The 24,095-nt window shown below is 35.9% G+C and overlaps 4 protein-coding genes across 6 annotated transcripts; 2 read left to right on the top strand and 2 right to left on the bottom strand.

The window, feature by feature from the left end:
• Positions 1-6,469: 6,469 nt before the first annotated feature.
• On the top strand, positions 6,470-13,663 carry LOC140669618 (uncharacterized). The gene is made up of 9 exons (XM_072899642.1): positions 6,470-9,959; positions 10,206-10,450; positions 10,629-10,806; positions 11,018-11,184; positions 11,328-11,509; positions 12,048-12,159; positions 12,265-12,447; positions 12,921-13,163; positions 13,317-13,663. Exons 1-9 carry the CDS (start codon positions 6,947-6,949, stop codon positions 13,395-13,397), a joined length of 4,404 nt encoding a protein of 1,467 aa, XP_072755743.1. The 5' UTR covers positions 6,470-6,946; the 3' UTR covers positions 13,398-13,663.
• Positions 13,664-13,755: 92 nt separating this feature from the next.
• Positions 13,756-18,804, bottom strand: LOC140669841 (large ribosomal subunit protein uL10m-like). 2 transcript variants are annotated; one of them, XM_072900047.1, is made up of 3 exons: positions 18,665-18,804; positions 14,080-14,601; positions 13,756-14,010 (listed from the first exon to the last, which is right to left on the bottom strand). In XM_072900047.1, the coding sequence occupies exons 1-3, from the start codon at positions 18,684-18,686 to the stop codon at positions 13,784-13,786; spliced, it is 771 nt and encodes a 256-aa protein (XP_072756148.1). In that variant the 5' UTR covers positions 18,687-18,804; the 3' UTR covers positions 13,756-13,783. The 2 variants fall into 2 exon arrangements, with proteins under 2 accessions (XP_072756148.1, XP_072756229.1); XM_072900128.1 differs by lacking the exon at positions 18,665-18,804 and adding an exon at positions 14,680-14,885.
• LOC140669668 (partitioning defective 3 homolog) lies at positions 15,033-18,466 on the bottom strand. The gene has a single exon (XM_072899734.1). The coding sequence runs from the start codon at positions 18,048-18,050 to the stop codon at positions 15,150-15,152; it is 2,901 nt and encodes a 966-aa protein (XP_072755835.1). The 5' UTR covers positions 18,051-18,466; the 3' UTR covers positions 15,033-15,149.
• A 540-nt stretch (positions 18,805-19,344) lies between the features above and the next one.
• Positions 19,345-22,109, top strand: LOC140669743 (UBX domain-containing protein 4). 2 transcript variants are annotated; one of them, XM_072899935.1, is made up of 7 exons: positions 19,345-19,600; positions 19,771-19,905; positions 20,008-20,456; positions 20,548-20,820; positions 20,954-21,259; positions 21,342-21,571; positions 21,732-22,109. In XM_072899935.1, the coding sequence occupies exons 1-7, from the start codon at positions 19,519-19,521 to the stop codon at positions 21,856-21,858; spliced, it is 1,602 nt and encodes a 533-aa protein (XP_072756036.1). In that variant the 5' UTR covers positions 19,345-19,518; the 3' UTR covers positions 21,859-22,109. The 2 variants fall into 2 exon arrangements, with proteins under 2 accessions (XP_072756036.1, XP_072755955.1); XM_072899854.1 differs by having other exon boundaries at positions 19,349-19,600; positions 21,723-22,109.
• The last annotated feature ends 1,986 nt before the right edge of the window (positions 22,110-24,095 follow it).

Raw genomic sequence — 24,095 nt, 5'->3', positions numbered from 1 at the left:
ATGTACTATATGCATTTTTTCCAATTTTAATTTTTAATAAGTTATAGTATTTAATTTAATAATTTATCTAATTAATTAACCCCCCACTGTCGCTTCCCAAATCTGAAATCACACTTGATCCTATCCCGTGTAATAAATAATAAGGATTAAATTTCTTTGCCAAAAAGGAATTTTTTTACCGGTAAACGAATGCCTAAAACATATAACATAAGAGCGACTTTTCTGCCGTTGACCTGTTTTTTAAGCTTGATAATTTATTCGACTCGAGACGTACATCTTAAAACGTATGGGTTTGGGAAATATTTGTTACGCCTTCCGACGACCTATCCCTTCTACAAGTCTGGACGTAATACTCACCACTTCGCACATCTACTAAAAATGGCTCATTTGACTAAAAGAGTAATTATAAAGGAGTAATTATACGTTTTAAAATACTTTCCGCAATTCCTGTCACGAATCTACGTAATCTCTGTTCACGATCTTTCGCAATCATCAACATAAATACCACGAATACATATTGTGCAGAGATGTGCATTTTCCAAATAGATGCATTTAAAATGGAAATACAAAATGTAAAATGCCTATTTCGTATTTTGTATTTAAAATATATTGTTTTAAAACCTATTTTACATTTCCATTTAAATAGGTTTTATTATCCATTTTCTATTTCAAATGCATTTTTTATAAACAATACTACTAAATTACTAAAAATTTAATCAACGTGGCATTTTCTTAGCGTTCATTGGCTACTGCGCCACGTGCATTTCCGATGGGCAAGAGGCCTAAAACTGATATTGCAGGATAAATTTTTCTAGCGTGTCGATTGGCTGTAGGGAAGAAAATTCTTGAGTCTCTAGAAATTCTCTATTCTACAACCAATCGATGTTTTTAAGTTTATTAAAAGTTTATTAAAAAAATTAATAAAAAATATATATATGTATAAATAAATAAAAAAATATAGAGATTTTAAAAAACCATTTTTATTTTAGAAAACCATTTTATAATTGCCTATTTTCCATTTCCTATTTCAAATGGGTGTCTGAAAATCATTTTACATTTTATATTTTCAAATGGAAAGATTCCAACTATTTTGTATGTTGGATTTCAAATGAGTTTAGATACCCATTTTGAACATCTCTGATATTGTGAAAACAAGAATATTACGTATGATCAATGGAAAGTGTATAAAGGAAGGAAATTTAACATGTAGAAACATAACTTGGGAAAAACAATCTAACTATGTATTTCGCGCACGTATGGTTAAAATAAGTAGCTAGCGCATCCAACACGTACAGAAATCTGCTTGAGAAATACTTTTCTCACTACGGAATATCTGTCTCCCTAAATCAGCACAACATAATATTTGTGTGTAATTTATATTCGTTTATATTATTAAAGAAACTTAAATATGCAATTTATTTATATAGTGATGGTATAAAACAATTTTTTGGATAAATTTATGGACCGGATTTTAAATGTATTTTAAAAAGTGTGTTCTAAATTTTTTCTATCGGTAAAATTTTTTATACGTGATCCCGAAGTCCTATTTTATATAATAAATGTGCTTCCAAAGTTGCATTTTAATAAATAAAAGTAAAATAGTATCGTAAATATTACAAATATTGGAATGAATTAAATTCGCTTGTGTAGGAATACAAATGGACAATATATTCCTATTAGTTCTTTGGGGAGTGTCGAATCGGATGACTATATCTTTCTTCTCCAATGTCTTTTCGAGGATCGATAGAACCTTGTGAAATTTGCATATTGAAAGCATCGCAATTCCTTATCAGACTGCCGAGAATCCAGAATCATCGTCGAGAGAGCGTTTGTTTGCATTTCTCTTGGTGCAAAGAGCAACGCGAAGCAGTGCTATACATTTCTAAATAACATCGGTGATACACTAGATTGCACGATTTCGAAAGTGTTTCATCTTACAATAAAGTTCGATTTTCTTATAGAATATAACGAGCAAACGATGAGTTTGAGATCAAATGTTTATTGATATATAAAATTATAGTTCTATATGCTTAATTTTTGCGAACGGCTAAATTGTATTATTTTTTATTACTATCTATTGTTTATTTATTATTTACAAATAATGTAAGATATTTTTTGTACTTTTTTGAGAAGAGAACGACGGTTAAATTATTGTCGTAGCTATAACATTTAATTTTGTTGAAATATAAAACGCATGTAATCTACAAATAATTTTACATGTACAGTGTATTTTACAGTTTTGCTCTTAAACATATTTTAATTTTAATTCATACGTGATTAAAGACGGTTCCTCGATTTGACTTGAAGCGACATTTTAATCTCCCAGTTTTATAACACGACGCAAACACTTTTCTATAAAATAAATGACACGACACTGACGTCATATAGTGGCGCGTCCTCGCACAGCTGTTTTATTATGCATTCGCGCGTATTTACATGCGCCATTCATAACTAAAAAAATCACGGAGAACGAACGATCATAATTCAGTTCGTCCTCTTCGCGCAGGATCCAAAATTATCTCCTCATTTAAATCTGTCACCAATCACGCGATCCTCTTCGCTTTACAAGAGACTCCGAAGAAAAGCCGTTATTCGATAACTAATTTACATTCGATTCCGTGAAGTCCAACGCTACGCGGAGGAGGGGTTAGGCGGGGGGGGGGGACGTCTAAATAAAACATCCCTAGCCGAAACTTCGACACTCTCCTCCGTTGACCTTTCTCGCCGGGTTCAACGACACACGGCGACGACGTTTCCCGAGGGGACGCGCGAGTATAAAAATTGTAAATCGTTGAATATGGACGGAGGTTTGTATCCGGCAGGAATAATCCCGCATTGCGCTGTCGGCCTCGGAATTTCCTTCTCGGTCACCGTGAGTTGTGCCGTTTAGGAAGATGCTACCAGTCGAAGGGGAGAACGAAGAAGACTCTCCCCCCCGATGTTGCGCCACCGGCTTCTTCATTAATGATAATGATCGCGGGGTCTTGGCAGTCTAGGAAAAGCTCGCGGAAAGGAAACCCCGCGATTTGTATTCAGAACATGGCATATACACACAGCGAGAGCCAAGAATCGTGGGGCAACCCGGTGGATTTGCGAAATAAACTCTCTCGGATAAGGAAGAGAGAGAGAGAGAGAGAGAGAGAGAGACGGAAGCGACGATGCACCGCGGGCTCGACGCGAGAGGAACGAGGGGGCCGCACACCCTTGCGCTCCAGTTCGACTTCCGACAATAAAAGTGAGCTAAGACCCACGTACACTCCCCGACACGACGACCACCGAGCGGTCTTTTATTCGACGGCGGCGTTTGCTCCGTCGTGCTTCCATCGCTCCGTATAATCAAGGGACATTGGAAAAGAATCATTCTCCTAAAGCACTATGTTCTACCAAGTAGAACAAACCGCCTGATAGCATCCATTCACTATTTGCTAAACGTGAATGAAGCTACGTAATCTGACAGAATCATTCTCCTTTAATAACAAAATGTCATTAATATTGACGATATGATCGTCGTGGAATTGCAAATTGCTCGAATAATACTCTCCTTCTTTTATCACAATTGCTTATGTATGATCTCTCAATAGACCATACTGCCGAAATGTTATAACTGTTTTATTTATATATAACTTGCGTTTTATACATGTAAATCTATGTGTTACCTAATGCTTATTTATGTTTATATATAAAATTATTTTAATTTTTATAAAAGAAAGAGGGCGAAACAACCATAGTAGGTATGTACATTCTTAAATAAAGATATGTATAATGATGGGAATTAATTGTCTCTTTTGAAAAGATGTGTACACAATTAAAATTATGTCCTCAATTAATTCCCAAATTTTAAGCTAAATCTAAACTTTTGTAATCAAAATTTTCATTGATGGCATATAAAGACATTAAAATAAATTATTATAAACAATTGAAAATTTCACGGGCTATTCAGTCAGATAGTAGTGTTTCAATTTCATAGAAAATTAATTTTTCTATGAAACTGTTTGATTTACACGAATGTTTCTTATTGTTAGTCTTTATACCAAGTATAAATAAATCTCGATTAGAGATTCTACTAAATCCCTTTTCTTTACCCCAGGCGAGAAAAATATCGAAATGGAGTCACTGAATCGGGAATCGAACCCGAGTCCTTTCGCTTGCTAGACGACTGTTCTTTTTCTTGCCTACGTTTCTTCAAAGGAGTAAAAAGAAGTTTATTAGAATCTCTTGATATTTATTTATACTTGCAATGAGGAGTAAGAAACATTCTTGTACATCAAACAATTTTATAGAAAAATTAATTTTCTATGAAATTGACGTACTACTATCCGCATCTGGCTCTGAATAGCTCGTGAAATTTCGAATTATATTTTCACATATAGAGCCTTAGTAATCTTATTTAACTTATAAATTATGAACTTAATATGTAAAAAAATGATTAATATGGCTATAAAAATTTAAAGTAGTTTTATCAACACATATGCTATTTTTATGGTACAAAACAAATCTATGATTAATGCTCTTTCGGCTTATAAACTTTTATTAATCTCATATATCCCACAATAGAAGAAACTTATTGCAATAAATCTTTTTATGTCAACGCACTAAACGGTTGGCAAAAATCACATGTAAATCCGGATTAAGAAAGAAAGACGCAGAAATCGATAGTCAACGTTTTATCGTTCGTATAATAAGCAAAATAAAAGAGAGAAAGTTAATATCACTAGAATACGATGAAAATCTATGCGACATTTGCACTTTATCGTCACTGTTTTCTATCTCTCTATTATCGCGTCAGGATAATTATTACCAAACTTTACGACGAAGTATACATGTTACAATTTCATTGAGTGTTATCTGATAGTCATAAATTGAAGAATAGATTGATTGTCAACAGGAAGACAATTGTTACATATAAAATTTAAGCACAGCTATGTCGGAATTATTAATTGATCGGTATGAAAATGAAAAAATACTTAAGATTTTAAAATATTTAGAATTTTTTATATTGTAAATTTTATTATTACAAATAATAATAATTAATAATTTTACAATGTTTTATAGTATAATAAATAATAATATTTGATTTTATTTTTTAATTTGCAAACAATTATATGAAAAATTTTATAATCATATTGATTAATTTTTTTATAAATTTATCGATATTAAATTTTAATTCAAAAAATTATAGAAAAAATATTTTTACGGAATTGAATATTATCTACCAAATATTTAATATATTTTCAAATTATTTTAATAATTAATATATAATAAAAATTTACACAAATTGTTTATGTCTGTGGACACAATGTCTTTGTATCTACTACATCTACAAGAAGATTCGCGTATTCTTGGAGAACGCAACGGCGAAATGCACGACGTGCAAAACGTGAGTTTATTTTCAGTGGAAATGCTACATGGTGCGGGGCAGTGTCCGATCAGCTTAAAAAAGCTCCTCTATGCCTCGGTTGCGTGGGATTTTCAAGAACACGGAGAAAGCTTTCCGGGAGACCGTTGTATCGAGTGTCACGTCGGTCTCGGGAATTTTGTCAAAACTCAGACTCTGATTCATTCGGCAAAAGATCAACGTCTGGTCATCGCTTCGTTCATCCATGTCCTCTCATGGGATTAGTCAAATCCAAAAATAATATCACGCGTGAGCCCTGTATAGTGATGCAAATGAACACGGCGATGTAAATCAGACGTTCTAAGCTTTCAAAACTTGAGATACAATGTCTGGCGTAATAGAATTATGCTTTGAGTACAGATAATATGGAATTATTATGGAAATAAATACAATCGAACCACCGCATTTGTACAGATAAATTTATAGAGGATGACGTTTATTCGATGCCTTAAAGATTTCTCGCATCAACCAGCTATTAATATGCTCAGCTGTGAACATCGGCAGCTAAAAGTATGAGTCTGTGTGACCTAAAAATATGATATAAAAATAGTTTTACATCAACATTTTTAATATTATTGCAAACTAATAGTTCATCAACCGATAATAAATAAAAGTAATGAGTAAATAATGAACAAATTATGCAATAATTTATTACACGTTAATTATCTTGATCAATATTCTATTGTTAACTTCAGTAATTTTATTACCGTTAAATAAAGATATGATATTTTTAAGCAAGACTAGAGCTCGATCATACGTTTTATTAAATATTCATTCTTTCCATTCAAACTTTTCCGTTAATATAAATATTTTAGAGATATTACATTCTTAATAAAATACAGAAACCAGAACTATGCGCGAAGAATTGCTTATATCACTTTTAGTTAGAAGAACATTTTTTGAATGAAATACAGCCCGAGGGAACCGCAACTATATTTTTTTTTACAGAGCCGTGTATTGGAAGAGCGCGCACATTAAGCCCGTATTTCTCTGTTTTGATTTCGGTCGACGCGCGGTGTGCAAAGTGGACTTGAAAATAACCCCGCCACGGGAGGATCACCCAATCTATTAATAGAACACCGACGTGAGTATCTTTGTCGCCGGTTCGGCACCGACTATGCACGGTTTGACCGCAAAATCCGTCGATACAATTCGTTTGCGAGCACGTGTATCGTCGTCCGAAGACATCGTCGTGATACACCTGACACCATGATCGTTTAGTGAAATCCGATAAAGATCTACAGCGGACTATTCTTAAGGCCGATGAGTTGAGAAGCTGCTGGTTAAAAGTACACGGTGAGCACGAAAATCGCGAGAGAAGAAGAGTGAGGAGAGGAGAAGAGTGTTCCTCGTGCCGAGGAAGTCTGTTCGGACACGACCGTCGGTGTGCGAGACTCTCTAAAATTCCCGTCGAGGTTTTTGGCTTTAGCAGAACTGTGGAAGGAACTTAAAACTACGTTTCGAGTGAATCTAAATAAAGAACTCTATGCAGTGCGAGGGGTGAGACGGGGGGCGCGGTGCCTCCCGGGACATGTGAGTAAGTGAGGAAGAATGGTACAGCGAACCGCATGCAATAGCGAGACGAGCGCATCCCTCAATGATGCACCGAACGGCGAAGGAGGAACGTCCCACATCGCGACAGACGGGGCGGTAACGCGAGATACCGTCGACGGCGAGGCGACTTCTTTGACACGCGGCGGCGGCGGCGGCGGCGGCGGCGGCAGGTTCTCCCTGTTCAGGTGGTTCAAATCGCGAAATCGCGATTCAACCGTGGAGAAGCGACGAAGAACAAACGCGAGATCGGACGATGAGATCGGCGTCGTCCGACGACGCAGCAGCGTCTACTCCAGCGTAGAGAGCATAGACACCTTCTACAGCACCACCACAGTTCGCAGTTTCGCCTTCCACACGGGAACATTGGACCGTTGCAACGTGCTGTCCCTGGACATTCTCAAGCAAGCTGCCGAGGTTGGCCCGTTCGCTGCCGGAGCTTCAAAAGTATCCGTTGGTAACAAAGAGAATAACGTGGCCGCCTGCACGTTACCGATCAACGTGCACTCTAGAAGACGAGACATCACTGCCAGATATTCGCTGCATCCGTCCACGACCTTTGCCTCGTGCGAAAATTTCCCGTCATCCGAGAAGGGCTTATTGGGTTCGTCAAGAGTCGATTACAACGGCTCCGTGAGGCGGCGGGTACACGTGAAGGGAAAACGAAAGGCGCCCAATCCTCCCGGAGTAATCAAAATCGTGGAAGTCGATGTACGCGAAACGCCGAGGAACAGTAGCAGGCGGAAACGACGGGCACCGCAACCGCCAGAGAAAGCGACCGCGGAAACTCGTTTCGCCCAAGAGCAGTCGGAGCTTATCACCGATGGCGGCAGTATGGAACTGAAGAATGTCGACGAGAGACAATCGATTAGCAACGACACGCTGGTTCTTCGAGGCGGTATGCTGTTGTCGAAGAAGGAAGTTTGCGGCAGCCCAAAAGCGGCGAAAAATAACAAAGACGGCGAGGCTGGAAAGTCCAGCGTTTTGATGCCTCGAGAAAAGGAACAGAGTTCTGTAGGCGCTACCTTGAACGCGGCTATGCCGCGACCCTGGTATAAGCGCAACGTCTTCGAGCACTCTCGCGACCTCGGATCGTCCAAGAGAGGAGGTACAATCTTTCACGGTCCTACGACTTCCTGCGAAATGAAGGACAAGTGTATCAAAACGAACATGAATTATTCCGTTGATTCTTCATCGAGGCGAAACTTTTTCCATCGCGGTGACCGACAAAGCGATGATAAGAAGCGACAGGAAGCTAAACGAAGATCCGGTTTATCTATCCTGACGAACATCAGTGAATTGGATAAAGAAGCGGCAGCGATCGTACAGGAGGAGCAGGCGCGAGCTCGGGCGTCGATGTTGCTGAAAACATCAAAGTTCATGGATGACTTCGAAAAAAGGAACGATGTTAATGAGGAAATTGTTCAGGATATGGTTACCTCGGCGATGGAGAGCTCGTCACCTCGACGAGGCACACGCGCTCTCATCTCAAAGTTCAATGCCATCAGCAATATCACCAAAGTTACGGTTAATGCTAATTTCTTTGCTAAGAAGGATCAGTCAGATTACAAACTCGATCGCGATGTAACAAGGAACAGCAGATTCGAACAGATCGGAGACTGGAAGAGTCAGAGATTCTCGGCACAACATGATCTCAGTCATAGTGTTCGTGTTGATAAAGATATTTCAAAATACTTCTTACCTCAACAGAGATCATCAAGGACTAGGACAGAATTGACGCATACGAATATAAGTTCAGTAGACGACGAAACCACTTCTAACAAGGGGCAGAACGATCAGCTGATGAAGGAAGCGTCTAATAGAATATCATTTCTGCAAAGCCAGCTCGCTGCTAATCGCACGAACGAGTCTCTAGCTATTCAGAAAGACATCGCGTTATCGGTAGCGGAGGAAAAAATAAGATCACGACAGGAAATCACCGAAGAAAGAAAAGATAGAGAATCGCTGAAACAATCGCCGAGATTAAATAATGAAACAAGTAGGAAATTTCTACTGTCCCGTGCTCGTAACTTAGTTGAAAGCACGGAAAATACGTTAGATCCCGTCAGAGAGAAGGCGAAAGGAAATGGAAAACGATTGGAGGGGGTGCAGAAAGAATTCTCGAACATCTTCGACGAGATCGATCGCCAATTGCGTTCTAGAGAGTTCAAACTCGAGCAGAGACCAGCAGTCGAATTCGACTGCGTTAAAGACAAAGTTCCAGAGGATGAAGCCGTATCGAGCAGAGTGGCTAAAGTGCTCGATATTCTGGTGGAAGCCGAGAAGGATGGTAAGACAAGATCAGCGGTACAGCCGGAAAGATCGATACAAGACAAGGAAACATCGCGTTTGATTAATTCAAACCAGAAGACGAAGTCTGGTAAGACAAAATCAACCCTCCTCAATACTGTCGAGGATCCAATTACAGATTTGAAGGAGATGCTAAAGGAGATGAAGCATTCGTTACCAAAGCAGCCTAAACCGAGGAAGCCCATGTCAAACGACGGCGACGTTCTCGAAAAGGTTGAGAAGCGTTCGCCCGTACCTACGAACAAGACCTCGTATGTTGTCCCGGTCACGACGACGAGGATGGAAGTAACATCGTCGAACGATTACGAGGCAGATAAGCAAAAGGTGTCATCGTCGGCCCAAACCAGTGGAAACATCCGTAGATTAAATCAACCTTCTACATCCGCCGAACGACCGTCTACATCAGGTTGGAAACACGAAAACGTGCTGTACAAAACTTCTGGCAAAGGTTCAGTCCTTGTCAAGAATACTTTCCAACTAATACGACCGCGTGATTTCGCCGAGATAGAAGCTACGAAAACCACGAAGGACATTGACAAAGAAAACACTTATGCTAATATAATAGAACCGTCGCTGTATGCCAATGCTCATGTTCCTCCTGCCTCCTCGTCGAAGCAACGATCATTAAATTCGATAAAATCTAAGGATATTTCGTTAAGTAATCCTGTTAAAATATCTAATGAAGAATTTATAGAAGAAGAAGGTAAGATTACGAAATATAAGTTAAATATAAAACGATATTTTTATAATGCAACTATTTATATTTGAAACGACAATTATATTTGAATTATTCGTCTTAAATAAACTAAAGATGACAAATAAAGAAATATATAAACTATAAAAGAATTGTGATTTAGAAAAATAAACTTTTACATATTTTTAATTAATTTGTCTGGATTTTAATACTATATTTTATAGAAGGAATTTAATAATATAATTATTGTTGCAGACGATCATTCAACAGCAAAGAACATGAATACTCTGGCTATAAATCGATTGCTAAGAAAGCTAGAAGGAGCCATCGCGTCGGGCCATCATCAGCAAGCAGCGGGATTAGCGAAGGAATTGGCAAGGCTCAAGATCCATTGTTCTGTGATACGACAGCGTTCTGCGGCGCGTTTGAAGGATCAGTCGATTAAAGTCAATATGTATATCGAAGACAAACTCGCTCACCAAGGGCCCATACCGCTTCAGGTAATTATATTGACGGTTACTCAAGCTGCATTCCGATATTCACTGCCAGTACCGAAAATCTATAGTGTACGTGACATAAACTATAGATTTGCAGTACTGGCCGTGAATATCGCAACTCAGCCTCAATGTGCTTTAATAAACAACATGCTTTATGAATTGAAACAATTATGATGAATAGCTGCCTATGAGAATGACCGTAGCCGAGCTGAAGACAAAGATACATACGGAGTTTGAAATACCTACGAATGTGCAGCGCTGGATCATTGGGAAAAACTTGGCTGATCATGACGAAGCCACCCTTGATGAATTACACGCAGTGGATGGTTCACCACTGTTTCTTTATCTTGTAGCACCCGGTAATCTGATTCACCCACATTCAGTGTCATTGTCTACTACTCATTGTCAGATTAAACAAAAGCTTATTAGTTTTCCTAAGAAAGTGTAAAAATGTAATAAAAATAGAAATGTATTTTATAAGATATAACGAACAAAAATGTGAATATTATAATTTGTAAACAACGCTTTTCTCTTGTTTATAAATTATAGTATATCAATTTTTTTTAATAGAAATGAATATCGACAATGTAACGCAGACGAATAAAGCACCGTCCACGGAAAATAAAGTTCTTGAACAACTGCCGCAAGATCCACCAACGGAAGTCTTGCAAATAAGCGAAAACAGTCAAGAGACTGTTGAGAAAGAGGAAATAATATTAGCAATAAATGAACATCAGGTATATAACAAATGCGCAACAATATGCTATCTCATATTCTTTACACTACTGCCTTGTCGCTCATTTTCTCTACACTAACAATAAGTAGTGTACGTTAACTAAAGAAGATACATAACATAGATTTTGATATCCTTGCACAATAGCGAGAAACGGCGGAAGCAGACGTATCAGAAGATGTCAAGATGGCACGATACGAGGAACTGATATCGTTGGAGAACTGGGACGTCATTCCGAATTCCGAGCCAATTGAGTGTCCAATATGCTTTGTTACATATGGTCCACGTGAAGGTGTAATTCTGAGGGATTGTTTGCACATGTTCTGCAGGTAGAAACCCCTTAATCTGCTTCATCCTAACTTTAATTACATGCATGTTTAATCTGTAAAGTACAGGAGCCAGTTTCACATGATATGTGGCTACATATCGTGTTCTTAGATTTTATCATGTCTGCTTTTTATATGACAATTTACAATAAATCACTTTTGCTTATTATAACTGTTTGCTGCGAACGCTCATCGATTTTAATTTGTGCCGCGCGAAATACATTACATTTAACTCGCCTGAATGTCTAAACACGTATATGTCACATTTTATATATGATGCATCACATTTGTATATTTATCTGCTTTATAATACTGTTTCATGCTGATTCATGCGCATTACTAATCCGACAATAATTATGCTAGCATTGCTGCAAAATATGATTACATGCATGAATTTGGTAGAAATTGTTGCGCGAAATATTTCATAAACAAAAAAAAGAAAAATGCACAATCTACAAATTACATTTTTCGTTTGTTCACTTGTAATTAACAAGGCAAACGTGCGTGCCGGCGTATAACAAGTTTCATCGTATATTTACAGGCCATGCATCGCCAATACGATTGCATACTGCGAGGAGGCGGAGGTGAAATGTCCATACAGAGATGCTGATTATACGTGTGAATCGACTCTTCAAGAACGCGAGATCAAGGCGGTGAGTCTCTCTCTCTCTCTCTCTCTCTCTCTCTCTTTGATTGAAGAAATCAAAATCGCCTCAAGTTTTAATAAAGTAGATGATCCTATTATTGACTATGCCTAGCTCGTCGAGCCGGAAGTTTATCAGCAGCACCTTGCGAAATCGATCACGCAAGCGGAGAATAACGCCGGAAACAAGGCTTTCCATTGTAAAACACCAGACTGTCCTGGGTGGTGCATTTATGACGATGATGTGAACAATTTCCTGTGCCCCGTGTGCAAGGCTAATAATTGTCTCACCTGTCAGGTATGCCCTGTAACACCTACTGCAGAAAGATGTAGATAAATTTAGAAAAATTAAAATACACAAAGATGGAAATAAAAATATTGTTATTTCTCGATGTAACGAATTAACATTTTTCTTATATTTTTAAAAAATGTGCAAAATTCTAAATTTTTGTTTGCAATATTACTTTAAATTTTTTTTAATTCGCATTTGAATCTGTCGATACTTTTATCTATTATTTTGTTTTTCCATATCTTCTGCTATTTTTCACTATTATTTCAATTCCTGTTACATAAAATCTGAGCAACGCCTTTATTAAAATTATAACACAATGTAATAAACAGATAAGATGTCTAAAAATTTCATCCACTTACTCACTTTTTCTTTTATCAGAATATTATCACACAAATTTACCAACGCACATAGTCAAATAATAATACCCATTTTAAAGAAATTACAGATTTTTAAAAACATATAAAAACTTTGATTTCAAGGTTGTTCATACCGGGAAGAATTGCAAGCAATATCAGCAGGAATTGCAACTTTCGAAAGAAACCGATCAAGAATCTAAAAGGACAGCTGCGATGCTCAAGGAGATGGTCGATAGAGGTGAAGCACTTGCGTGTCCCACGTGTGCCGTCGTTCTTATGAAAAAATGGGGTTGCGATTGGCTAGTGTGTTCCATGTGCAAAACGGAGATATGCTGGGTTACCAGAGGACCGCGTTGGGGTCCAGGGGTAAGTGAACAAATTTTTTTTACAATTTATTAAGATTTTTTGCAAATTATTAAAGGTTTTTTTACGTAAGCTCTAACAAACGTAGACCTGTTAACAATTAACGACATCGTTACGTTTCGCGCTTCTATTGATTGCGCTTGTTACTTGTTATAGGGTAAAGGGGACACGTCCGGTGGCTGCAAATGTGGTGAAAACGGAATCAAGTGTCATCCCCGTTGCAATTACTGCCACTAAAGTTACAACTGCCACAACAATTAATAAATATGACGTTTATGGTGACAATAACATGTCTTAAGAATGCTTACATATTATTATTTGTTAAAACATGTTACAAATTCGATCGTGTGACGTGTCTCTGATATATATTTAATATAAGTTGGAATTCCGATAAATCAATGTGCGGTAGAAGTTGCTTGCTCAATGATTAACTTTATTGCGGTACTGTCTTCGATAGAGATTTGCAATTGAAATTTTAATAAAAAGAATAATTTGTACCGATATTTCTTATTCTTATCGTAAATACAAGATACAGAGAAATAAACTGTACTTAAAGCTTTAGATAAATCTAAGATGTATAATAAATTATCGTGTATAAGAAGAAGTATACATATATTTTGCAATTATACAGGCACCGATTCTTCGTTCTCATCGGAAGTTGTTTCGTTTATACCAATTTGTTTTAATCGAGCAACTAATGTGGATTGATGATATGTGAGCTGCTGATTTAAATTATTACCACCTGCATTCTGTAACAACTGAACAAGATGCATCCGCGAAGTTGTAAGATCCATTTTGCCGTATCTCAAAAAATCGTCACAGCTTAGTAGTTGTCCTTCCAATATACCCGCTGTAAAAAACAGATAGGTTATATCAATTGTTTCCTTATTTTAATACTTTTTACAAAATTCATTCTTACCCAATAGAAAAACTTGTGGAAATTTTTTGATAATTTTTTCTAAGACGGTAACATTTGTGTCCGAACCGAACACGATACCGTGCGATACGTCATACAATGGTAGTGTCGCTGTGTAAGGTGAATCTGTCAACGCTAATTTCATAATGGTCTTGCTATATTGCTTGTAGTACATTTTCGCTTTCTTTAACGCAACTCGGAGTTCAAACACTTCTTCCATTGTCATAGAATTTTGATGGCAAATGGCAACTAGTTTAGAATTGTCAAACGAATTCCGAACTTCACGTGCAATTATTCTTTGGTAAGGATTATATTTCTTTCCCAGCTCCTTCTTTTTCACGGCGTTTATTGCTTTGTGACACAGTTCTTCTAATTCCTTGTTTCTATTTCGCGCTGGATAAAACGGCTCCAGAAATTCGTTCACCAGCCCTCTAAAGTAAAATGGCTTTCTGGGTTTTTGTATATTAATTTTGCCTCGAAAACGTTTTTGTTGGTAAAGGATCATATTGGGAATAATCTGAAATGCTGAAACAGATAATACAATAATACCATTAAACTTGAGAAAAAAATTGAAAAAGAAATTAATAAAAATTTTATACCCACCATGACTTTCGTAACTTTTTTACATTTATCCTCAATGTCGCTCGATGTTACAAATTTAATAAGTCGTAATAGGTACATTATTAGATCGACGAGAACGATAGAAAGTACGTTTCGGAAATAACAATAATCCTACTTTGAAACTATTAGTAATTTAATTTCGTATAAACTATGCAAGCGTTTTTCATATTAAGTACATGATCCGAATATCGATTAAAGACAAGTAGAAAATTATATACATATAAAGAATTATTTTCATTTATTATTGATATAAGGCACTTTGGAATAGACCATATATATATAGATATATATATATATTTATATATATATAGATGTAGATAAAATATATATTTATATATATATGTGCAAAATGTGTGTGTATATATTTGCAGATGCATGAATATATGAATATATGTATATCATTTACTTATACAAAATTCTCTATGTATCTATTTAGCAAATTATTTTTGTATTTACGCGATATAATTGATCGTTCCGCTGCAGTAATTACTGGTTTCGTGCCTCGTTTCTATGCTATCACCGAAATTGAGTGATTTCCTGTTTTTGCCCAACCGAAGCAATGCCGACCGAATACCGCCTTTCTTTCGTGAACGTTTATATCGATCGTCTAACGCTGAATTAAGAGAAGCCTGCTTCACGTCACCACGACTATTTGAAAAACCGTCTCGTTCATCTTTGATATTATTGCTACTTGTAACTTGACTGTGTACATCGTCAACGAGCCAATGTTTCCTCGGAGAAAGAAACTTATTATTGCATCCGGGTATAGTGTACATATATTCTGATTGAGCAGGATCGACAGATTTTTCGTAGTGTTTCACGTTATTGTCGGAACTTGTATTTTCAGCTAAGGCTCCTTTACTTGTATGTTTTTCAAAATTGTTGGACTTGCTGCTCCTCTTCGTATAATCATCTACATCATTTGAATGATTGCTCGTTTGGCTGGTCGATTTCTGATTGGTTTGCTCTGCGTTCTTGTTTTCTCGACCTTCGCGTAACTTCTTGTTTCTCTTGTAGGTATCCGTGTTCTTAGCGTCGAGAGCGGCGTGTCGTTTCTCCGACATACTCTGTCTACCAAGAGCATCACGAGAAAATTTGTTTGATGAAGAATTTAATTCTTCCAAGGATAATTGACTGTCATACGTAGGATCCCCGGAATATTGGCTGTCTTTATCCTCCGTATTTCGTTTGGCTTCGTTTCCTTGAGAGCTATCGTTGTTGGATTCTTCTAGCAATACTGATTCAACTCGATCATTGCGCGATCCTATAGTAGTCTTCTTTAGATTCCCAACAGATTCTATCCATGTATTATTGGTAGCAAGGCAATAACTTTCATTTCTTAGGCTATTTTTACTATATTGCTCTGTTAATCTATCAATGACAGGATTCCATGGTGAAGCTGTTACACAAGATAATAATCCTCCGTTATCCAGTATATCTGTCTGAGAATTTAAAGTGTTTTTCTCCTTAACTATGCCATCATTCGCTTTAGTTGAATCTGATATGTATATGCTGCTAATAGATTCCGGCTTACGATGAGGCTGCAAACTATCTACAATATTCTTTTCACTTGTATCGTACGATGATACTCTTCTTGCTATTATAAGATTAATCACACCAGTTACTGAGCTGTTTGTATCAAGCATTGCCCTCCTTAAAGTTTCCATTGCTTCGGAATTAGACAATCCTAATAAGGACACACCATTCACCCTGAGCAATTGATCATTGGTTTGTAAGCGACCATCCCTGGATGCTGCACCGCCATGAATAACACTCTTTATGAAAATTCCTAAATCCATATTGGTGTTGTCATCAGAACTGTTGGTTTTACCTTTAACGCTAACACCTAAACCAGCCTTTTCAGAATCATGTACTGGTATATCTAAATTCATTATCACGCGATTCTTCCGTAAAGATAAAACAATGTCATCAGAAGATTTCAGTGGTTTATATTTGCATTTATCATAAGTGTGAGTGTTTACTTTATCTTGTATATCATTTTTCTTCGTTGGTGATCTATTTAACACATTCCAATATTTTGAATTATCCATTACCTCAGCAGTTGAGGTAGTGGATGTCGCAGTACCCTGAGAATCTGGAATGTTTGAAGAAATTTCTTCTTGCCGTGATACTATTATCCTAACTTTACCTCCAGGAGGAATACTTCTGAGTAGCGACACAACCTCTGCTTGACTTTTGCCAGTCATCTCTTTGTTATTTACTTCTAGCAATCTATCACCTGGTCTGAGTCTGCCGTCCTCTACAGCAGCACCTTTTGGTAATATATTCTTAATGTATATGGGACAATGTCCTCCAGCAGGATTATCACGTGTAGTAACGCTAAATCCCAAACCATTAGTTCCTTTTATTAATTCTATCTCTATCATCCGTCCAATTTTCCTAGTATTTGCAGTCTGTAAGAGATTATAGTTGCTGCATTGAAGTCTTTTGATATTCTCATCTTCAGTTTTCTCCGATCCTCCACTGGTATTTCCATAACTTTTATGCAATGATTTTTCATTCCTTATTTTCTTCTTATGCTTAACAATAGAAATTTTCAAGCAAGGATCATTCATACATGTTCTAAAAATCTCTTGAACTTTTGAAAATTGTATGTGTAACAAATTATGACCATTTATCTTTATAATATTATCATGTAAATCAATTTGTCCATCCCTAGCAATGCGACCATTCGGTTCAATACCTTCAACTCGAAGACCTTGATCGTTGCCTAATAAATCATAACACGGTACCACATGAAGTCCTAGTGGTCCCGCTTCATTTTTTATCACAATTTCTCGTATCTCCTGATTTTCAGATTCGATGTTATTACCAAATTCATATGTAGTCTTGGAATCTTGACCTAAGGGTTCCCTACGTCGAGACTCTCTAGGTAGGGACTGAGCAGAATATGTTGCGAGACAAGGCTCTCTGGTTGACAATGCGTGCATTGACAACCGTTTGGTGCTTTCTCTCTTAATACTACTGGTAGGCATAGAGGAATGGTTATCGATTGGATAACCCTGCTCCTTCCCATCTGTATGGAAAAAGTCAGGACTATTAGTGCCAACTGAGCTTGCACCATCTCCACCAATATGATTAATATCGGAGCTAACAAAATGAGCCACAATCTGCTCCCTGTCGTCGGCTACGTCGCACAATCTGTCGTCTGGATCCAACAGGCCACCACCGGTTAAGGAAGACAGGCTATTGATGGTTAGAATGTTATCATTCTTGCCAGTAGCTTTTTTATATCGCAGGATAGCCTCGTGCATCAGATCTCTCACAAGCAGAGTTCCATCTCCGCATGGGACCACCACCCTGACATTGTCGAAGCACACGGTTACCTTCATGCTCGCTCCGATTTCATATTATGTAGATGCGTGCGCTAAAGATTATCGCAAAGAAAAGAAAAAAATCACAATTAAATATTTGACAGTCCGTTCGGCGCCGAACAAAGAGCGTACGCCGTCGCACGTGTTTCGGAATGTGTATCGCGGCCTCGCCGAGAGAATGCAATTAACGCGTGTTATTCGAGTCGTTCCTTTCCATGTCTTGGCTTTATGATTCACCGACACGGTACGCTGCGCGTCGCCACCACTTTTGGCGGGTAAAACTGTCGCGGATACAGGGGCCGTGCCGCCCGCACGAGTAGAATTTCGCGAGAACGCCTGCAGATAATCGAATCTCCTTCGGATAACTGATAAGGCGGACGCGTACGCCCAACTTTATCGCGACATCAAATACGCGGAACAGACGCACTCGCCATTACGACATTTTGTTCCGTCGTTCCTCCCGTTTTCATGACGCAAGGAACAACGGAATTGGACAATGTATGGCGGCGCAGAAATTATCACGAGCACCAACCACCATCGTCAGAAACTTCTACATACATAACGTATACCGGCTGATTCTCAAACGAGATCTATGATTATACTAAGTGAGGCTCGATATGGATTATACGTACTTTTCTTTAGGTACTGCGTCATTTTTGAAAAATTCCTCCAGTCAATTGTAGGATCGATGAAGATGAGAAACGTTTCTTTACAGCAACGTTATATATCGTGGACCACGCAGAAATGGTTCCAATCCGTCGTTTCTTATTCAGAATATAACAATAAGGATAAATCGCAATGAACGACTGTTCTGATCTTGTCCATTTAATAAGGGTATCCATGTGTTCCATGTGTTTCGATAATAAATCGTAAGTAAAACTGCATTCTTAAAATCAAACGTGTGTTGACTAATTCTATTAATTTTATATTATTTATACTCCTTGTATTCATTTCTACAAATTTCTAGATTGATCTGAATTACTCTGTCTTTTTTAATTACACAATATCAATAAATTCAATGGATCGCAATATAATCAATTCTAATCCAATATATTTTATAAATTTTATTTGTGTGACATAATTTTTATTAATTCTTCTCTATTTGAAAAAAAAAAGAACAAGTTTTTATTTGTATCACGCTCATATATAAATAAAATTGTCCAGAAACATTAAAACGTGTTTTGATAATTTTTAAACATATTGCGATTATATACATACATCAAAAATGAAAAAAAAAAAACCATTTAAGTTTTCATAGGTGGGAGTAAAATCATTAAAGTTTATAGTCATCGGTCATCGAATAACATTGCAATGATGAAGGCGATTCGTCATAGACGTACCTACCTGAACCTTACTTTGAGAGTTTGAAACGTCAAATCCATCGTAAAATTTCTAGTGTTCATTCTGCAATTTACATTACGTCATCGTGATATATATTATTGAAAAGCATAAAAACAAAACCAAATATAATAAATATTCTTATAAAATGAAGTGGTTCACGGGTAGCATTAACGAAGCTGTTACGACATCAAAATCGAAGAAGGCAGTATTCGTCGTATTCGTTGAAGGTACGTATGTTGCAGTTTTAGGTTAGTCAATTGCAAAAATCATTTTTTGCAATCTAATACAACGAGTATACGCATGTGTGAGCAACATACAAAATGGATGTTTTTAATATATTAATCGTATTTGCATGCAATTTAGACATTTATATTAACTTGATGTAATATTATATTAGGGAAAGATGATACATCGGCACAACTTGCCCAAACAATTGATGCTGCAGAAGTGTCTTCTCGCTTGGAGGAAGATCATTTTGTAGCCATAAGATTAGAGAGCGGCTCTGAAGCTTACAGATTCTTTGCGCAGATTTGTATCCTTTTATATAACGTTTTCTTGTTACGTCATCTCGTTTAGGTTTCAAGATTGCTAGAAATTTGTCGTATTTACATGTTTTCCTTAAGTTTAACGATAGATCAATTGGTACCAGTACCATCTTTATTTTTCATTGGAGAAAATGGGACACCATTGGAGATTGTTGCTGGTAGCATAACTGCAATTGAGTTAGCATCAAAAATTGATGTTGTGCTGACAAAGGCAGGAAAGGGTAGTAAACAATCTTCGTTAAATTTAATTGATGCAGAACAGAAAGCTACAGCTGCTAGTAGCAGTAGTAATAATAATGCTACTGAAAATGCTACTGCATCCAATATAAATGATAATAACTCTAATCCAAACATAGACTTAGCTTCAACTATCACAGAATCTGTAATAGCAGATAATTTAAATGATAACAAAGATGTTATAGAAAATGCAACAAAGACAACAACATTATTAAATACAGAAACCCAAGACAATAATGAGACATCAAAGAAAAATGTTGAAACTAAACAAGCAAATCAGAATAATGAATTGACAACTGAAGTATGTAGACTCAAAAACTATTATTTTAACATAATCTTTTGGTCTTATATTATTTCTGAGCATATAAATTATATTTATTGCGTACTTTTAGGAAAAGTTAGAAAGAGCACGACAATTAATCGAGGTTCAACGAAAACAACGATTAGAGGAGGAACAGAAAAAGGATCGGGAACGCGAAATTGAACGGCGCAAAATGGGGCAGAATGTGCAAAAAATGCGGCAAATGCAGCAAGATTTGGAAATAAAACTAGCTCATGAGGAGAGGATGCGAGAAAAGGCTGCAGAGGCTGCAGCTCGCGAAAAAGTTAGGCAGCAAATTGCTCAAGATAAACTAGAGCGGAAACAAAAAGAGCTTGCACTGCAGGTTAGTATTATTTTATGCGATAAAATTTATTTATTTATGCAATAATTTTCACTTATCAAATTATTTTATTATAATTTTCATTTATTGTTCTTAATTAAATTTAACCTAAAGTTTTTTAAATTTTATTTAATAGCAACAGGTGCAACAGCAGCAATGCCAAGAGCAATCTAAACATATTCCGGCACCCAGTAATGCGACTGTAACCAGAATTCAATTTAGGTTACCATCTGGCTATTCTCATACAGGACAGTTTGAACCATCTAGTACTCTGCGCGCCTTACGCACCTATGTTGTAGAAAATATCGAGTTGCCCTTCCGACAATTTGCTATGTCAATGTCATTTCCAAGAAGAGAATTGACTAACGAGGAAAATGATAAGACCCTTATGGAACTTGAATTGGTCCCAAGCGCCGTTATTTTAATTCTTCCTTTGAAAAATGTAAATATAACTTTTTTTTTTACAAAATATGTGATTAAATATTTGTAGTTATTTTATTTTACTTATCTTTTTATATTTCCAGTCTAATGTCACAACAGCGGTCACCTCGACACAAGATGTGGGCTTTTCACGCTTTATATGGTCCTTTTTCACACCCGTTATTCGCATTTACAATTATGTAATAGGATACTTTTTCGGCAATGGAAATCCGAATCAACAACGCGGCAATTCTGGTGACGATGCTACAGAGGCAACGAATAACCCTGATAGAGCTGTTTCATCGAATCGGCAAAATGTAGTTCAATCTTCGGGGTAGGTTTTCCCAATAATCACACTAAGTAATTTCACGGGTTTATAATTATGATTATATGTATTTGTACTTTGGATTTGGATGTAATGTAATAAGGTTGCACAAAATATGAAATATTTGATATATTAAATAAATGTTTTACTCATGATACAGTTTATTTAGAAGATACTTGGGTAATCAAGGAGGGACAACTATCAGAGCAGAAGGAAATATACATAGACTACATTCAGGTGGGGATGATAACGATGAGAATAATACTTGGAACGGTAATTCCACTCAGCAAATGTAAAATAATCCTGCTCGAGCCGGGTCAAAAACAGTCACATTTAATAGATCATTATTCTCGATATATAAAATTGCTACTGTGTTGTAATTAATATCAACACTTATCACTCTTTGTTGTACTCTTTGATGTACAACGCTAAAATCTACCTGCAATTTTTTGCACGTGCATTAGGTTTTAATGAGCGAGTTTTAGCATAATATTTAAATGTACTATATCAATAGCATTGCGAGAGAGAATATATTTGTTAATTGATATTTTACAATTAGCAATAATTGAATATTATTATATATATTTGAATTGTCATTATAATGGTTATAATATTACACATGCTATTACAATGTGTTTATTATAATGCTATACAAATGTATTCTAACAAATGGTAGAACATTTCAAGAGGATCGTAGAAGTGAATCAAGTCACAAGTGATACATGGACCAAATGTGTGTAGAAAAATGTTCATAGAAATTAATGGACAAATGAAAATTTCACTTATATTTTAAATTTAAGTCCTTGAAATTTTAATATTTATATTCAGTACTCTTAATTAATCATGTGTTAACTTTAACAATAATGCAAATGCCTATAACATTTGTTTAATTTAACCATCTTTCCTTTTTAGTAGTTTTAGATAAGGTAAGAATGATAGAATTTTAGTTAAAAGTAATGATGTTAATTATATTAATTCATGAGAAAATATTTTTCGTGTTATAGATTATAGAAATTTTAAGATATTCATTATTTTTTATTATATTTAGTAATATTATGAGAATAATTATGAGACAAGATAATATTAACATACTTGATATCATAATCCGCTTATATAAAGATTTTTATGCAAGTTTAATAATAATTAAGAATGTTTATTTTCCAATAGCAGTTTGCACGGTAAGATAAATAATTCGACAATTAAAAGATGAGAGGTCCGATTCTGTCTTAATAACTAAAGAAATAAAAGTTTGTGGCATTGTCTTTCTTGTTTTGATTGAACTAAATCCTTATTCATATATAATATTTTAAGATGAAATACACACATTCTCCAAAACTTGCGTTCAAACGTGATATAGTTTTAAACTTATGACGGTGTGAACACAAAATTGTAATATGAAGATTTTTCGTACATTCAAACATGACCCTAAAAATATATATTCAAGGCGAGAGAAAAAGTGCCAGGAACCTGTTACGTATCGCGTATCACGCTGCGGACGTGTTTAGGAGGAGCCAAGATTTAACTGTCAATTACCATTCGTTAATTAAGCATGAAATTAACAAACATTTTGGCTTAATAATCACCGCAAAGGTTTCAGTTTTTCGGATGTGAAATATCGTACAACCGACACTATATTTTGGTAACGTGATCTCGCAGTCGCATCCACTGACAAGTTTTAGAGAACTTTATCCACATTTCAATCCCTTTGCTATAAATTAAAATAAACGACTCTCTTAGGTCTCCGTTGAGATAACTATTTTAAAAAGTATCCTTTTTTTCTAAAAAATTTGTTCTTTGTTATATTTAAATTTTTTAAATTAATTTTCTTTTTTATGAATTTTATCGCAGTTCGGAATTTATTTAAGAAATCGATTTGTGCACAACAGAAAAACAAACAGATTGTATAAACAGTTAAAAACAATTACTCTGCATAATTCACTTTTTGTTAGTTTATATAAAATGTTAATCTTTATATTGCTACACTGTGTATATACACATGATTATTATATACACGCGATCAAAAGTATAATAATCGCATTATGATCACACAATTTATTTAACAATAAGTTGCTCCGTAAGAGTAAAATCGATGAAACAGCAATATGATGGAAACTCGCGAGACGTTGCTTTTTGATGGTATCTAATAATATTTATAAGTGAAGATCCAGTTTTTTTGTGTTTATTAGGCGACGCATTCGAAACGATCTTGTTATATATGATAATCTGTAAATATATGCGTTAAAAGATGTTTCTCGTTAGGTTTGACTATTGCCAGCGCCAAATGGTCACTGAAATAGCGATTCCTGTGACATGAATATATTTCAAAATTGTCAAATAATGATATAGTCATTAAATTAGATGTTTCATTATTGTTATCCAATTCCTAATATAGAATTATCAAAACATTTTTATATATAAGTGATCATACTCTTTCACTATTTTTATCAATCAAATAATTTTTTACATGATGATAAAATTTGTAAAAATATTTTTCCTATACAAATTTCTCTAATTCAACAATTTAAATATGTTA

Source organism: Anoplolepis gracilipes, chromosome 1 (assembly GCF_047496725.1).
Source record: "Anoplolepis gracilipes chromosome 1, ASM4749672v1, whole genome shotgun sequence".
Classification (NCBI taxonomy): domain Eukaryota; kingdom Metazoa; phylum Arthropoda; class Insecta; order Hymenoptera; family Formicidae; genus Anoplolepis; species Anoplolepis gracilipes.
This window is presented reverse-complemented; position numbering and strand designations above follow the sequence as displayed.

Bases quoted from the DNA above. Each gene is read 5' to 3' on its own strand.
- LOC140669618 (XM_072899642.1), top strand. From the start codon at position 6,947: ATGGTACAGCGAACCGCATGCAATAGCGAGACGAGCGCATCCCTCAAT. The intron at 11,510-12,047 runs GTAGAAACCCCT...GTATATTTACAG, and splicing joins TGTTTGCACATGTTCTGCAG to GCCATGCATCGCCAATACGA. The intron at 12,448-12,920 runs GTATGCCCTGTA...TTTGATTTCAAG, and splicing joins ATAATTGTCTCACCTGTCAG to GTTGTTCATACCGGGAAGAA.
- LOC140669668 (XM_072899734.1), bottom strand. From the start codon at position 18,050: ATGAAGGTAACCGTGTGCTTCGACAATGTCAGGGTGGTGGTCCCATGC.
- LOC140669841 (XM_072900047.1), bottom strand. From the start codon at position 18,686: ATGACGCAGTACCTAAAGAAAA. The intron at 14,602-18,664 runs GTACGTATAATC...TATCTGTTTCAG, and splicing joins GACGCAGTACCTAAAGAAAA to CATTTCAGATTATTCCCAAT. The intron at 14,011-14,079 runs GTAAGAATGAAT...TGTTTTTTACAG, and splicing joins TCCACAAGTTTTTCTATTGG to CGGGTATATTGGAAGGACAA.
- LOC140669743 (XM_072899854.1), top strand. From the start codon at position 19,519: ATGAAGTGGTTCACGGGTAGCATTAACGAAGCTGTTACGACATCAAAA. The intron at 19,906-20,007 runs GTATCCTTTTAT...GTTTAACGATAG, and splicing joins CAGATTCTTTGCGCAGATTT to ATCAATTGGTACCAGTACCA. The intron at 20,457-20,547 runs GTATGTAGACTC...GCGTACTTTTAG, and splicing joins ATAATGAATTGACAACTGAA to GAAAAGTTAGAAAGAGCACG.